The sequence below is a fragment of the Urtica dioica genome, chromosome 10 (assembly GCF_054948205.1).
Source record: "Urtica dioica subsp. dioica isolate 48M chromosome 10, U.dioica_male_clone48M_v1_H2, whole genome shotgun sequence".
Classification (NCBI taxonomy): domain Eukaryota; kingdom Viridiplantae; phylum Streptophyta; class Magnoliopsida; order Rosales; family Urticaceae; genus Urtica; species Urtica dioica.
Window position 1 is genome coordinate 22,861,490 of NC_142765.1, and position 15,538 is coordinate 22,877,027.

Sequence of the window (15,538 nt, forward strand, 5' to 3'; positions counted from 1 at the left end):
TACATAATGAGAAATGCTTTGATAATTATGCTCTTTTTTCGCCTGTCACTTTTAATCAATGTAAACCCTGGTTTAAATTCTCTGCAAAAGCGATTATGTGATGAGCAACTAGTTTTTAGGTGAAAATTCGTCAAGAATCATTAACATATAAGATTATGGAACCAGCAAAGAATTTGATCAAAATAATTAACATTAAAAAATAAACATCATGTACCTATCGAAGACATGTTTTTTTACCCTGTTAATTAATAAAGATAATAATTGTATTACTGCTAATTATAGAGAGCTTAAACAAAACACCTGGAAAAGTAAAAAAGAGCGGATGCATTACTCTGATCATATGGGCTACTAATTAACAGTTAAAAATTATGTTATTATTGAACCACTATTATTGAAAAATGGTTCAGGTGTATATAGTTCAAACTATCAGTTTAAAACTTTGATAAAGAACTAAAGCCATATACAAATTGCCTGTGTGTTTTAATCAATCAATCAATCAATCTTACATCTTCAACATAAGATTATGGATGAACCTCGATAATTTACAAGTATACTTAACATAACCAAGAATTTAATCAAAATAATTAAAATAATACCACTTAGTTAGATGATCTTTCTTCCCCATATGTATGTTACTGTCAACTAATGAAGAGTAGAAAAAAAAAGATTATGCATTAGTCTGACTCTGATGAGCAACTAATTTTTTTTTAAAGGGCTTAATATATATAAAGGAATACAACTAAAACCCATTTATGTAGCTTTTGAGTGCAGAAATTGCCTGGTTCATATCTGAATCAATGAATCCATCCATACAACGAAACTTCCAAACTAGCCAAGAATTTAATCAAAATAATAAAAAATTACGTAGTTAGATCAGATGTTCTTTTTTCTTCACATGTTACTGTTAGTAATCGAAGACGATGATCTCAACTTAATCCTACAATATTATATATATAAAAATCTAAAAAAATAATTATGCATTAGTCTGATGAACAAGCAACTAATAATGTGAGAAAAAAGGGTTTAGCTACACATTGCATTTGAAATAGAACTAAAACCCATATACGTGCATGTTGTTTTTTTTAGTGCAGGCATATGGATTATTTCCTGCGATCTGTGTGTTTAAATTAATGCATAAATTAATCAATCAGCACTACGTACTGTTCTGATGAGGCTCCGCCGGCTTGGGCTCGTCGTTGTTTTCCGAGTCTCCGGCGAACGATTTCCGGGCCCAGTCGATGGACATCTCTCCAACGACCGTTTTGGGCTTGTCGTCTTCGTCGTTCTTGTTATCCGAATCTCCGGCGAAAGCCTGTCGGACTTGGTCGACGGACATGTCACCGATGGCCGGTTTGGGCTTATCGTCGTCGTTGTTCTTGTCTGAATATCCGGCGAAACTCTGCCGGACTTGTTCGACGGACATATCTCCGATGGCCTCTGCGATTCTCGCCATGGCGAGGGAGACGAGTGGGCGGGGAGCGCCGAGGTGGTCGGCGGCGAGGGCGACCTCGAGGACGAAGACGTCGCCGAGTCCGGCGGCGAACTCGCCGTCCCACTTTCTGAGCCGATCGGCGTCGCCGGGGGTGAACTTCCTCTTCCTCTCCGCCGCGGCGTGCTTCTTGCACCAGACCAGAACTCGCCGGAGCGCCTTGGCCCTCACGTCGGCGAGTCTGATCTCTCCTTCCTCCTCCGCCCAGCTCGGCCGGTCTTCCAGAAGGTTCCAGAGAGATTCCAGCTTCCGCACCGCCGATTCCTCCGCCTGAACCACCTTCCCGTCCGACGTGGCCAGCTTCAGCTTCTTGTTGCTGTTATTACTATTGTTATTGTTATCATACGTAGTTTCCGTGGCGGCCATTGCTGTAGGGTTTGGGAGGATTGAGGATTAGGGTTTTTGTTTGGTTTATGGTTTCGAATAAGGAAGGTTTAATTTTTTTTGTTTTTAATATTTGTAGTGAGAATGGCTATGTTCATTGGGTTTATATCCCTAATTTTGTTTTGCGTGACGAAGTTTCTGCTTTGTTTTCTTCTGTAACTAACGCATATTGTTTTTCGAAATTATATTTTAATGCGGTTTTCTTATTAATTTCCACACCCAGGGTATTTTTGGTTGCTGACGTGGCCAGCGTAAAAGATAGGCACGTGTGTGATTTCAGCCTAGGTATTGGTGGGTGATTTGGCGCGGGAATCGAGAGGAGAACGAACGAAACTGGGTGGTATTAAACTATGAAGTAGAGAAATTTACATTTTTCAAATACAAAATAATACCTTGAAATGATTTAAAAACATATTCATAAATTAATAAATAGATAATCATTTGTTTTTCAAGACTCTTTTCCACTCCTCCTCTCTAGTAGAGACCCTTTTTCTTTTCACTTCCCTCGGATCATGAACTCGACGAATGAGAACTTGATCATTCTCTTCTAGCTGACTATTATCTTGTCTGCAAAATCGTCACTCGAGGACCTTCAAAGCAAGCCACTTTTCACTGACAAAACTCGGGGATTCCACGATGGGACTCATTTTCCGTCGAGGAAATACTGTTCTCGGAAAAAAAAAAAAAAAAAACACAATCAATCCACGACATAAATAATTTTCGTCATGGGAATGGTTTCACGATGAAAAAAAAAAAACTTCCATCGTGTAAGCGAGTAGTGTTTCTAGTAGTGTCGCCAAACTCCTCTACTCGAGCTGAGGTGAGGAGTGAATAAAAAAATCATCTCCCTTACATGTTTTTCAATGTGAAGTTATAATCATCAAACATGTATATTTTTGGGCCGTTTCATCCATGGTCGATGTTCAAACATGACCAACCTTATTATGAAAATTAGCACCATTGATCCATCTTCGATTAATCGCTTCTTATATGGACAATGGTTGCAATTCTAGTTCCCTCATGGTTAACTGCTTCGAAGTATGACTAAATATAGTTAATACTCTATTTGGATGAACATTTAGAGCATTGTGTCTGGATGTTCGACTCGTAGCATGCCTCATTAGAAAAAAGAGTCTTCAAACTTTCCTCACCTTAGAGAATAGAAGAAAGTGAGTTATCATGGGTGCATAGAGATTCTCCCTAATATACAATTAGGAGAGGTCCCATGCGAGTAGCGAAGGGCCCGCCAAGGCCGAGGTCCCGACCTTCATGTCGAACTTGCTCTTTGGGTTGCGGGCCCGACCTCGATGGCTGGCTCAATAGATGGATGAGCGCCAGACCTTTGATTCGAGCCTGTTCTTTGGGTCGATGGCTTGGCTGTTGGTTATTTCTTTTCACTTTACAAAAAAAATCTTTTGAAGTTCGGGTACGAGTTCGTGAAGCTCGTGACGGAAAGATGACAAGAAAAACTGTTTTTGTGTTTAATGCGGAAAGATGAATTCAAAATCATTTTAATTCAGAAACACTTTTAGCTTTTATCGTTGTTTTAGTTCTCGAGAAAATCTAATTAATTTAGATGAAGGTATGGCTAACAGAATAATCACAAGACAAAATGGTTAGAAATCAAAAAAATCTAAAATGTTTGACAAAATGAAATTCGTAGCTTTGAATAGGTTTAGTCAATTACAAATTTCTTAAATATTCACCAAATCGGATCATATTTATTATATAATATTTATTTTTTATTTAAGAAAAGCTCCAATTCTATTGAGCTTTGATCAAACAAATACAAGACTCATGTACCTCATTGTACACGCCTACCACAAGCCCTATTCGGCCTTGTGGGCTGATTTAAATTTCTCTTTTTAGGCTCATTTAAATCTTAGTGATATTTCAAAGTTATCTAACAATTAATAACTTATTCTTAAAGTATTTTTTTACGAATGCAAAAGATATTGCAACCAAGTTACAGTAGTGAGTGTGTAGTCAAATTCTCATATTTACTATAATAGTATTCTAACTCATTTCACCAGAGCTAACTTGGGGACTATGGACCTAATAACTCAAAGTTAGATAAACACGAGCGAGAACGTAGACACAATTAACTCTCTTCTTTCACTTCATCGAATCTTGGTGATATTCTACTAAAGTCTCAATACCAAAACATCTCGAAGTTATCAAAATTATATTCTTGATCCTAAAAGATAAGTGTCCATTGATTGATCGCGTCGAGTTTCTCGTATTTATTAATTCCTAGATTGATGTTAAACCCGAATCAAACAAGTATAGGTTTTTGTAATTTATTTTTGTTACATTAGAAAAAAACTACCAACGAATCTACGAGACGGGATCTCGTGCATTGGCGAGATCGACGAGGCACTATGCTGCACGTCTACAGCCCGTGCGTACGACACAACCGAGAGAAGAGAGACGAATTTGCGGGGCTGTTCTTCGACAACCCCACATCTGCATCGCTGGAGAAGCACAGGACGCGACGCTCTGCTGCCTGTGCGAGTTGAACCTTTGTGGTACTTACTATAATTTGTATATGTGGTATTTGCATTATTGAGAAAAATAATTATTAGTTTTTTTTATATATGTAGAGAAAATAATTAGTTTAAGATATATATTTTGCAAATTGTTTTGTGGTATTCATAGTATATTTGTGAAAATACTGCGATTTTTTTAGCATTTCGCAAAATGTTTAAATCAGTTTCAAAACGCGAGATGCAGATACTGGGAATGGGATATCGAAGAGATTGTATTTTAAACTTTACTTCATGTGACTCATAAATCCACTCTTTATTTAAAGTATTTTTTTTTATTTTGATATAAGTATTTTTTTTTTACTTTAAGAAAAAAAATCTAAATAGATCATGGGAAAATGGCACATATGTATCATGTGTTTTAGTGAAATGACGAGTTTAATATTCGATTTTTAAAATTGTCGAGTTTGTATTTTCTATTTAATTAATACACTATATTAGACAACAACGTCACAATTTTTTTTTTTTATTATTAATTTGTCATTGAAGCGGCATTTAATATTTATTTCTCTCCTCATTTTCATGTTTAAAAAAGAAGGATAAGATGATTTAAAAATTAAAACTCCTCGAGCGAATATTTAAATCAAATTTTAGGTTTTTTTATCCGAAAAATAACCAATCAACCAAACTGAAACAATTTACATCACTCTCACAGCTGCGAACTTTCACACCTAAAAGAAATCGCCAAATCAACCACCTTTCTTTCCCTCTTGCAGGAAGAAGGAACAAAATAAAAAAAAAAATAAAAAATAAAAAATAAAAAAAACAATGGCTCACATAAAATCCCTCGAAGAAATCACAGCCTCCGATATCGCCGCCTCGGGAATCGAGCCCGAAGCCGCCGAGAAGCTCCGGCGGGAAATCGCCGAGGTTCTGCGCAATTACAGCTCTGCCGCTCCGGAGTACACGTGGCGCGAGATCTCGAAGCGTATCCTCTCGCCGGAGCTACCATTCGCGTTCCACCAGATGACGTATCGCCGCTGCTACAAGGACTTCGGACCCGATCCTCCAGCCTGGATACCCGACCAGTATGTCCGCTCTCTTTCCGTCGAAATTTTAGTTTTTTATATTCAAGGAAATATTTTTGAGTTGTCATCATCATTGACGGAAAAAAAAAAGTAATCGTTTTATTTTATTTTATACAATTTGAGAACTGTTCCTCATTCAACAATGTGATTCCGCTATTGCTAAGTAATTTTGGCTCATCAGAGAACAATATTATGTATAGATATGGTTATAAACCAGTGGAATGAGTTATGTGTACAGAGTGACATAGATATCTTAGTGGACAAGTATCGCATGTTTGGATTCTTTTTCCATAGTTCTTTGAGAATTAGCTACTGTATGGATAAGATTAGAATCAATAAATCAATTTATTAATATTTTTCGGCATGGTCAGAGAGGTTGCGATTTCAACCAATGTTGGTAAGCTGTTGGAGAAACGGGGAAAAGAGTTCTTGGGATCAAGTTTTAAGGACCCCATATCGAGCTTCTCTGATTTCCAGGAATTTTCGGTCGCAAATCCCGAGGTAAAGTTTCATCTGTGGCTTTGAGTAGATACTATTTGTTTATAGCTTGTCGGGCCGCTTTTCATATTCCTTTTAACAGCGTTTTGTTTTTTCTTCGTTTCTCAGGTCTATTGGAAAACAGTGTTCGAGGAGATGGATGTAACATTTTCAAAGCCTCCAGATTGCATTTTGCGCGACGAAGAAACTCTCTCGCATCCAGGCGGTGAATGGCTTCCCGGGGCATATATTAATCCGGCAAAGAACTGTTTGAGCATAAACCGTAAGAGAAATTTAGATGATACGACGATCATTTGGCGTGACGAAGGAAAGGATGATCATCCGTTGAATAAGATGACGCTCAATGAACTGCGTTCTCAAGTCTGGTATAATGCTTAATTTAAAAATATTTGCAAATGCACATTTAAGGAATTCGGCTGTTTATGCCTAGTGAATATTCGTAAATGAAATTTCCTTGATTTCATTTATGGCACTTGGAATTCATTTTGGTGATGGACTTTGAAGGTTAGTCGCTTATGGTATAAGAGAGATGGGTTTGGAGAGAGGATCGGCGATTGCGATTGACATGCCAATGCATGTCCAGTCTGTCATCATCTACCTGGCTATTGTTCTAGCCGGCTATGTTGTCGTTTCTATCGCCGATAGTTTTGCTGCTCGTGAGATTTCGACGAGGCTCAAAATATCAAACGCAAAGGCCATATTTACACAGGTAGCGACACTCCTTCTCGTAAAATTTCTCGAATCTCTGTCTATGGCATGATTAACCATATGAATTCGTGGGAGTTTATCTTATTGATCTCTTCTGCATTGGCGTTACATAACGATTTTCATTATAGATTTGACTTTTGTGGAATAAATGACCCTTTCAAGGATAGAAATTGATTATTTAATGAAACAAAAAGAACATTAGACACTGATGGACCGTTTATATTACCTTAATTTTGCAGTATACAATACACGTATTTGTTATGTAACAATTTTCCTTTTTATCTGAACATCGCTTCGGTCTATTATTTTACCCTTCCTAAGTTTAGTTTACTTTTCCGTTTCTTTCAGGATCTTATTATTCGTGGTGAGAAAAGTATACCCTTATACAGGTACGGTGTCAATAATTCTTTGGCTACTCGTCAAAGTTCCTTTGATTTTTCCCTTTCCTTTCCCTGTTTTGTCTTCTTCTACAGTTCACCTCACAGGGCTGTTTCCTTTGTGCAGTCGAGTTGTGGATGCTCAGTCTCCAATGGCGATCGTTATTCCTACAAAGGGAACAAGTTTCAGCATAGAACTGCGCGATGGAGACATTTCTTGGCAAGGCTTTCTGGAAAGTGCAAAAGGCTTCAAGTATATTTCCAGTTTTCTTTTCTTGCTTGCTTACTTCAGTCTGTGTTTGCTGTTTTTCAATGAACATGTACTCTATGCTTTTGATGTTTTATTGATTCTGTCTAAAACAAGGTGCTTTATCATTTGGTGGATTATTTTCTGTTTTAATACGTTAAAACAGTTTTCATCAATATCAGTTTACTTAATTTTTGCTATCACAACTGCAGAGATTGTGAATTTGATCCGGCAGAGCTACCGGTTGACACATATACAAATATCCTGTTTTCATCCGGAACTACAGGTAATCATAAATTTGAACCATTTAGGTTGGGGAGTACTGTTTAAATATTTGCAAGTATCCTGTTTACATTCACCGGTGAGTTAGCTGAGGAGTACTTTAATTATCTATAACTCCAAGGGTTCTGATAGTTTAGTTTCGTCAACTCCTAGTATGTTGGCTTTTACAAAATCACAAGCTTGAATCCTCGAAAGTTGAAAATTTAAATAGACTCACCCCACCCTGAATAGATACATTCGTTATTTCCATCAAGCAAGAAATAATTTCTTTGATCCCTCAGCTGTACTGCTAAAATTTGAAGTTTTGACTTCTATCATTCTAGCTTTGAATTCATCCTCTTACTTGAGATTGCCTTGTCAGCCGAAAAAAGAAAACGGAATCCAAACTACTTTAAATAGCATTAAATATCTAATAATTTATCTATTTTTCCAGAGGATCCTCAAGCTTCTTGATAATCTTGATGAAGCAAATATGTTTGTAACTAACCCTATTTTTCACCTGGGCAATACTCTTACGTATCTCTTTGACTTCGAGGGTTATGCTAGTTTAGATTATTTTTAAACTCGTAACAAGTCTGGTTATGCAAAATCCATCGACTAAATGATTAATTATGTAAATTCCTGGGAATCTTAACTAAGTTGTGTGTGTGTGTTTTAGGCGATCCAAAAGCAGTTCCATGGACACAGGCAACTCCTTTAAAGGCTGCCGCGGATGCATGGTGCCACATGGACGTTCGAAAAGGCGATGTTGTGGCGTGGCCCACTAATCTCGGGTGGATGATGGGTCCTTGGCTTGTCTATGCTTCCCTCTTAAATGGGGCTTCCATTGCTTTGTATAATGGATCTCCGCTCGGCTCTAGCTTTGCCAAGTTTGTCCAGGTAACCATTAGGTAAATAGTCACATTTACAGTTTGACATTGCTAAATAGCCAACGTTTCGTAAATCTTAGGTAAATAGCCGCTTTCATATATTTACAGACATATGTACTTTTTTCGGCTGAGCCGCATTTTTCAATAAAAGTCCGAGTTTCTTTTTAAAAACAATATATATATTTACAGACATAAATCTTAGGTAAATAACCACTTCCATTTATTAGGCCACGTCATCTGTACGGCTATTTACCTAAGATTTACGAAACGTTAGCTATATAGCAATTCCAAACGTTTTAGTTGGCTATTTACCTAATCTTTTGAAAGAAAAAAATATATAGTTGTTTTAAGTATCATGACACTGTCAGATTTCACTTTATCCGGTTATTTATCTATTTATTTTACTTGTGCTGTGATACATATACTCAGGATGCGAAAGTGACAATGCTGGGCGTGATTCCAAGCATTGTCCGAACATGGAAAAGTGCAAATTCAACTCGTGGCTACGATTGGTCCACCATTCGGTGAGTAGGCTCTCCTTGTGCTCAATAATCTCTCGTCCATACTCTTTTTCATGTTCTTCCTTTCTTTCTTTCTCTCTTTCAGTTGCTTTGCGTCCACTGGTGAAGCATCGAGTGTGGATGAATACCTGTGGCTGATGGGAAGAGCTTGCTATAAGCCTGTTATTGAATATTGTGGCGGAACGGAGATTGGTGGCGGATTCGCAACCGGTTCATTATTACAGCCTCAATCATTGGCTGCTTTTAGCACACCAGCTATGGGCTGCACTTTGTTTATTCTTGGTCCCGATGCTCGTCCCCTTGTAAGCGCCAATCAAAACCCTGCAATCTGCATCTTTCGTACAATCTCCTAATTTTTCACAGCAAAAAAGGTTTTTAGCACATTTTAAGTGCCTGGATGTGAGTGACATTTTAGTCCTGAAACTAATATTTTGAGCAACACTGTCCTCAAACTATTTGGCTTATACTCTTTTTCAAAAGATAAGGACTTAAAATGTATTTTACAAAATTTATTAACTTGTTTATAATTTAAAAAGTTGAATCATTTAAACAAGATAATACTCTTAAAACCCAAAATTGTTCAACTTTTGTTTAACCTTTTTAGGATTAGAATATAATCTAATTGGTTTCTTTTGTTAAACAAGTTACTTGATGTGGAAAATATGCGAGGTTGTGAAGTTCGCTAAGAAGTTTGGTATATATATATATATATATATATATATATATATATACACGAAGAGGACTAAAATGCTACAAAGTAACTTTTGGAGTATTATTTTTCTTCAAAAAAAATTTAAGGACCAAAATGTCACTCGCATTTTATCTAATTCAACACTGATAATTGTTGAAGTATTCATTTTTTTTCACCACAGTGTTGGTGACGTGTCAGAAGTTGTGCTGTTGAACTGATTTCTATGTGCGACGAATTTTGGGTCAAGAAACTCAGTATGTTTGTTTGTATCACATAATGACAGCCAAAGAACAAACCGGGGATTGGAGAATTAGCACTCGGTCCCCTCATGTTTGGAGCTTCCAAGATATTGCTTAATGCGGATCACTATGACGTCTATTATAAGGGAATGCCATCGGTTAATGGAAAGGTAATTAGTTAACTTAAAAGCTTTCCTCTCACATCTCTCTTTACTTGCACAGTAAATGAGTGTTCATGATTTTTATTATTCAGGTGTTAAGAAGACACGGAGACGTGTTCGAACTGACACCAAAAGGATACTATCGGGCTCATGGGCGAGCTGACGATACAATGAATCTTGGAGGCATCAAGGTATACATGTCACCTCTTAAAACATTTTGTTAAAGGGATTTAAGTTCTGAAAGAAAAAAAAAATACCAGTGAAGTTGCTCAAATAGAAACGTGCAAATTGTTGGGGTTGATGAAGGAAAAAAGAAAAACAATTACGTGATCCTAAACTAAGAAAGATAACTGATACTGAATAAAATCAGAAGAAAAAAAAAACGCATCCTTAATAATTAATTCCTGGAGTGCGAAATCATGAGACTACAGAGAAAATAAGAAATTAGTGTTTAGTCTAGAAGTTGAGACAAATTTTATGAAAATGATTAGGAAGAAAAGGGGAGAGAATTTGGTGTCAAATATCTTACCTTCCTTTATCTAGTAAAAATTGAAACTTGAGATCTTAATAAAATATAATCGGCATTATCCCCAAAGGCTATATGGAGAGCAACCGAGTTATCAAAAGAACTGTTATTTTTCCATGCTGTCTATTGTGAATCCTCGTTTTGTTGGTTCAGCATGTTCTGGGATACTATATCCATTTTGTTCTGTATTTCAACGAAATTCTATCACCTTCAAATCCTTTACAAACTAAACTTAAAAGAGATGACTCGTCTCTGTAAGAAGCAGAAATGGGCAGAGAGAGAACTTAAGGAGTTGAGAAGAAACCGGTTTATTCAAATACCCGAGTTTATCAATATCACTATGAACTGCATTACAACTGGTTTATTCTTCTAATAAATTAATATATAAAAAAATTTCAGGTGAGTTCGGTTGAGATTGAGCGGATTTGTAACGGGGCCCACGAGAGCATCCTCGAAACAGCTGCAATCGGGGTTCCGCCTCAAACTGGTGGCGCTGAGCAGTTGGTCATCGCCGTTGTGTTTAAGGAGCCAAGTAACGAAATCCCAGATTTGAACCAATTAAAGGCGATTTTCAATTCTTCTCTGCAGAAGAAACTAAATCCTCTATTCAGGGTATATAATTACACTTTTTATTTATTTCTTGGGAGATTAATCAATTGTGATCATGCATATATTTAGACGAGTACTTGTGGTTTTTGGTGTAGGTCTCTCGTGTCGTGCCTCTCTCGTCTCTTCCGAGAACAGCGACTAATAAGGTTATGAGAAGAGTTTTGCGACAGCAATTTACTCAGCTTGACCAAACTTCTAAGATATGAATTGCTGTACATAAGGCTTTTTTTTTTTGCTGTTATATATATTTGTTTTTTACAATAGGGACCCTTTACAATACCAACTATTTTTTGCCATAATAATGTGCGTTGTCCGGGAACCTGTGTAATTAGTAATGGCTTAATGGGCAGTAGATTTTTCCATTTTTTTCTTAAATTTCTTTTCGATAATTATAAAAAAAAATCTCGATAATTCTGGCTGGTATTGACTGTTGTTTGAGCATATGTAGTAAGGAGTCTCTTAAGTATGTGTGTGTGTGTGTGTTTTTTTCTAAGTGTTTTGAGAATACTCGATTACGTAATCATGAATGAGTCCGTTTTTACAATTTCGTTCCTACAGATTATATGCGACATATGAGCTAGCTTCGCAGTGACGATTAAGCTTAGGAGCGACTGTTTGTGCTATATATTTCATATCAAACATATTCAAGGAAGTTCAATCTAACATATTTTTGTACTCCAGCTCAATATTCTGCTCAAAGTAAGAACTAACTAAAACCAAACCAGTGTCTTGTCTTTATGTCATGAAGTGAGCTAGTCTTGGTTTGTGGTGTTTGCTAGTTTTCGGTCTATTCCATGTCATGGGGTTTTCTACTTATCCGGTTCGAGAGTTGGAGGAGAGAAGAAGAGGAAGATGAAGAGAGCTTGGAATGCAACATATGGTGACAAGGCCGTAGCAACCGAGTCTTGGAACATATATGAGAGATATGGGAACTAATTTGTATTTTTTTCCGATTCCATCACGACATCTGTATCCAACAGGTGATATAAGGCAACCTATGATCTTATGATAGAGCAGAATCGTTTATCGACCTATTGAAGGTGAGTGAAAATCCGAGAATGGTGGTGCTGACAAGCACCATATTTGGGTTTAGCTACATGATATCGAATCAGGTTTCATGTCTGAAAGGTGGTGAGAGATCGAGCTTAGTAGTTTGGCGGGATTATCTGCTTACAAGTACTATAGAGATGGACAAAATTCTTAAACTAAAGATGGAAATATATACATATTTTAAAAATGTAAAAAAAAATGCAATAAATTCCATTTTCTTCGAGATTTAAATGCATGTATTTTAATTAATCACAATCAATTAAAAGTATATCACGTAAGAGAAATAGGTGGTGTCAAACTAATTGTTTCATCGAAAGCATTGATATCAAATTTATTAAAATAATAGTCTAAATAATAAATTATGCATTTTCTTAGACTTGGTAAGAAGAAAATAGACATTTATTTAGGGATTAAGAATTATCCAAATTTAATTTAAAATAAAACAAATGAAAAAAAAAAAAAAAAAAAAAAAAAAAAAAAGTGGATGCGCTTTGCGCACCCTGCGTGGGGTAGCTAAAATCGGTGATGTTTTAAAGAGAAACGTGACTGGTCTATCGTCTTCCTTCTCTCGCCCTTGCTTTCTCAGCTCCGAGGGCGGTCTCGTCAACAATTATCCGAATAATTAGGGTTTCTTCTCCAAAGATGGTTTCGCTTACACTCTCTAGGCCTAATCTCCAATCTCCATTCCTCGGAACTAAACCGTATTTCCTTTCTCTCTCTCGCCCCGGTTTTCAAGACTTAAAGCTTTGGTTAGGTCTTGAGATTTTGGCTGACGTGAATCTATTTAATTTCGCTTTTCGCAGTTCGTTTCGGAGAGAGTCAAGGAAGAACTGCGTCGCCGTAGGAAGCCCTAAATGTTCCGTGGAAACACCGTTTGGAGGTACTTATAATTCGAGTGAATTATTTTTATATTCTTGTTTGTGTTTATACTGGCAGAACATGTTTGTAATTAAACCAAATATGTGAATTTCTCAGTTCTGAGTGGGACGAAACTGAGAAATTTGGATTGGTGTGACTGAATTAAGAGTGTCTTGTTGTCTTCTTCTTTCCGGTTTCTTTGCTGTCTAATGTTCGAACTACAAATAATGCATTTTCTAATTGCTTCGAGACAGAGGAAAAGTACCAATGATTCGATTCTCTTGTGATTGCCTGTTGATTGGAATGAAAATAGTCTGGAGCTAAACCTGGTGACGAATAACATCCTCTAAAATTTGCAGTTGCTTATTTTATTAAATTGGTGACACTATGATTCTGTTTTCAATTCTTTCCTTAGTAACAGTGGCAAATAATCTACACTGGTGAGATCAATTGCAAGATTCATAATAGGCTTTTGTCTAATGTATCGCCATGTTAACTACATTGCCGCTCTGTATATAAGCTTCGTATTAAGTTTGTACCTGTTTTGGGGCAAGCTTTGAGAATGAGAAACTCTAATATGCAAGACCCACTAATAGAAGAATATCTGTAGTGAAAATAGTTTCTCTTTATATGCAGGCAACACCGCGAAATTCCCAAGGCTAAGAGTCTGGGATCCGTACAAACGTCTTGGTATAAGCCGTGATGCTTCTTCGGAAGAAATTTGGGGTTCTCGCAACTTTCTCTTGCAACAGTACACTGGACATGAGCAAAGTGAAGAGTCCATTGAAGCGGCCTTTGAAAGGCTTCTGATGGCGAGCTTCCAGCAGAGGAAGAAAACAAAAATCAATCTGAAGACGAGGTTGAAGAAGCAAGTTGAGGAGTCTCCGCCGTGGTTTAAGAACCTGCTAAACTTTGTTGAACTTCCTCCGACCGACATCATTTTGAGAAGATTGTTCCTCTTTGCGTTCATGGGTGGGTGGAGTATAATGAACTCCGCTGAAGGCGGACCAGCTTTTCAGGTGTGTCAAACTTATTCGAGAATTTTATAACTGCATTTCACTTCAATGTCTATGCTTCCTAAAATGGTAATCTTTTGGCCATTAAGACTGTTTGAAGGATGATGGGGAAACTCACATTTGTAGAATTTTTTTTGTTCCTATTTTGTTGACCTTAAATATGCACTGGTGAGAACTGCATGCATGTCCTTTGTGTCTACATTTGTGAGCATTTGTCTAGTCTTTGCTTTGCTCTACTCGCATTGATACTCGTTTTGTTACCCAGACTCTACTTTCTTCCTTTATCGACAATAACGGCCACGATTATTTTTCTCTTCATTATCAATCCAAGCCATTTACCATTAGTAGTATACAGTAATATTCCCTCGAGACCTCAACTCTGTTGCAGTAATTAACCATCCTTTTGTAGTGGACATTGGTTGAGTTGTAAATTCAACTTACCACGAATCCTTGCTTGAGTGATTATGGCAACACACATAATGATACAAATTTTAAACTATTATCCTTCATTACCCACATTCTAGTCTCCTTTGAGCCTTAAATCATAAGAGCAAATAACGTATTTGTTCACTAATACCCATGTTTGATAAATCCTGTATTATAAATTTCAAGAAAGCCTGTGATACTACTTCCTGCTTTATATAGTTACACTTAATAGCCTTTCATTAATGCAGGTGGCAATATCCCTCGCGGCTTGCATATATTTCCTAAATGAGAAGACGAAGAGCTTGGCCAGAGCCTTCATCATTGGGTAAGTTAACGAGGAATATGTAGTCTGTATTTCAACCATTTTACATATTCATTGCCCGTATACAATTTGGAATCGAGTAACTTAGTGTTTTTGTGTGCTTGCAGTTTTGGTTCATTGGTAGCTGGGTGGGTGTGTGGCTCTGTGTTGGTCCCAAATATTCCATCAGTTCTCATAAACCCGACTTGGACCCTAGAACTTGTTACATCGCTGGTAGTTTATGTTTTCTTATTTCTTGGTTGCACTTTTCTCAAGTAGAAACTCCAACTTTGTATTGCCTGAGTTCACTGCTATTTTACTGGAATATGCAAATTCGATAAAAGCTTAGCTTTACATGTCTTTGGTACTAGAATTATGATTTTGTCCAATTTACTTGTGCGGAAGAGTTAGAACAGGTCCATGTGATTACTGATGATACCATAAATATGCACATCACTTTTCTTTTGCCATTTTTTTTCCCCTTTGGTCTGAAAAACCTCGTCCTGACCTTGGCGGTAGAAGAATGGATGGTCAGTGTCTTTATTTTATGTTCCACAGAGCACCATTTTGGAGGTAGTGATGTGTGGACTCTGACATTGTATTGAATCATTTGCATTGCCCAAAGTCAACCAGCTAGAAAATAACTTGATCTTTCTGTAGGCACTTTAGCTTTCCCCCGGTCGATTCAAAGAAAGAAAAAAAAGCCTGCTTT

At 37.0% G+C, this 15,538-nt stretch overlaps 2 protein-coding genes across 2 annotated transcripts; both read left to right on the forward strand.

Annotated features, from left to right (window-relative positions):
* Positions 1-5,042: 5,042 nt before the first annotated feature.
* AAE17 (acyl-activating enzyme 17) lies at positions 5,043-11,640 on the forward strand. The gene is made up of 14 exons (XM_089628416.1): positions 5,043-5,447; positions 5,819-5,948; positions 6,054-6,310; positions 6,450-6,654; positions 7,002-7,042; positions 7,158-7,283; positions 7,490-7,563; positions 8,218-8,438; positions 8,858-8,952; positions 9,035-9,251; positions 9,924-10,049; positions 10,133-10,231; positions 10,966-11,178; positions 11,271-11,640. Exons 1-14 carry the CDS (start codon positions 5,188-5,190, stop codon positions 11,379-11,381), a joined length of 2,175 nt encoding a protein of 724 aa, XP_089484542.1. The 5' UTR covers positions 5,043-5,187; the 3' UTR covers positions 11,382-11,640.
* Positions 11,641-12,772: 1,132 nt separating this feature from the next.
* CDF1 (cell growth defect factor-like protein (DUF3353)) lies at positions 12,773-15,199 on the forward strand. The gene is made up of 5 exons (XM_089628417.1): positions 12,773-12,926; positions 13,029-13,105; positions 13,720-14,102; positions 14,774-14,850; positions 14,955-15,199. Exons 1-5 carry the CDS (start codon positions 12,868-12,870, stop codon positions 15,103-15,105), a joined length of 747 nt encoding a protein of 248 aa, XP_089484543.1. The 5' UTR covers positions 12,773-12,867; the 3' UTR covers positions 15,106-15,199.
* Positions 15,200-15,538: the final 339 nt, after the last annotated feature.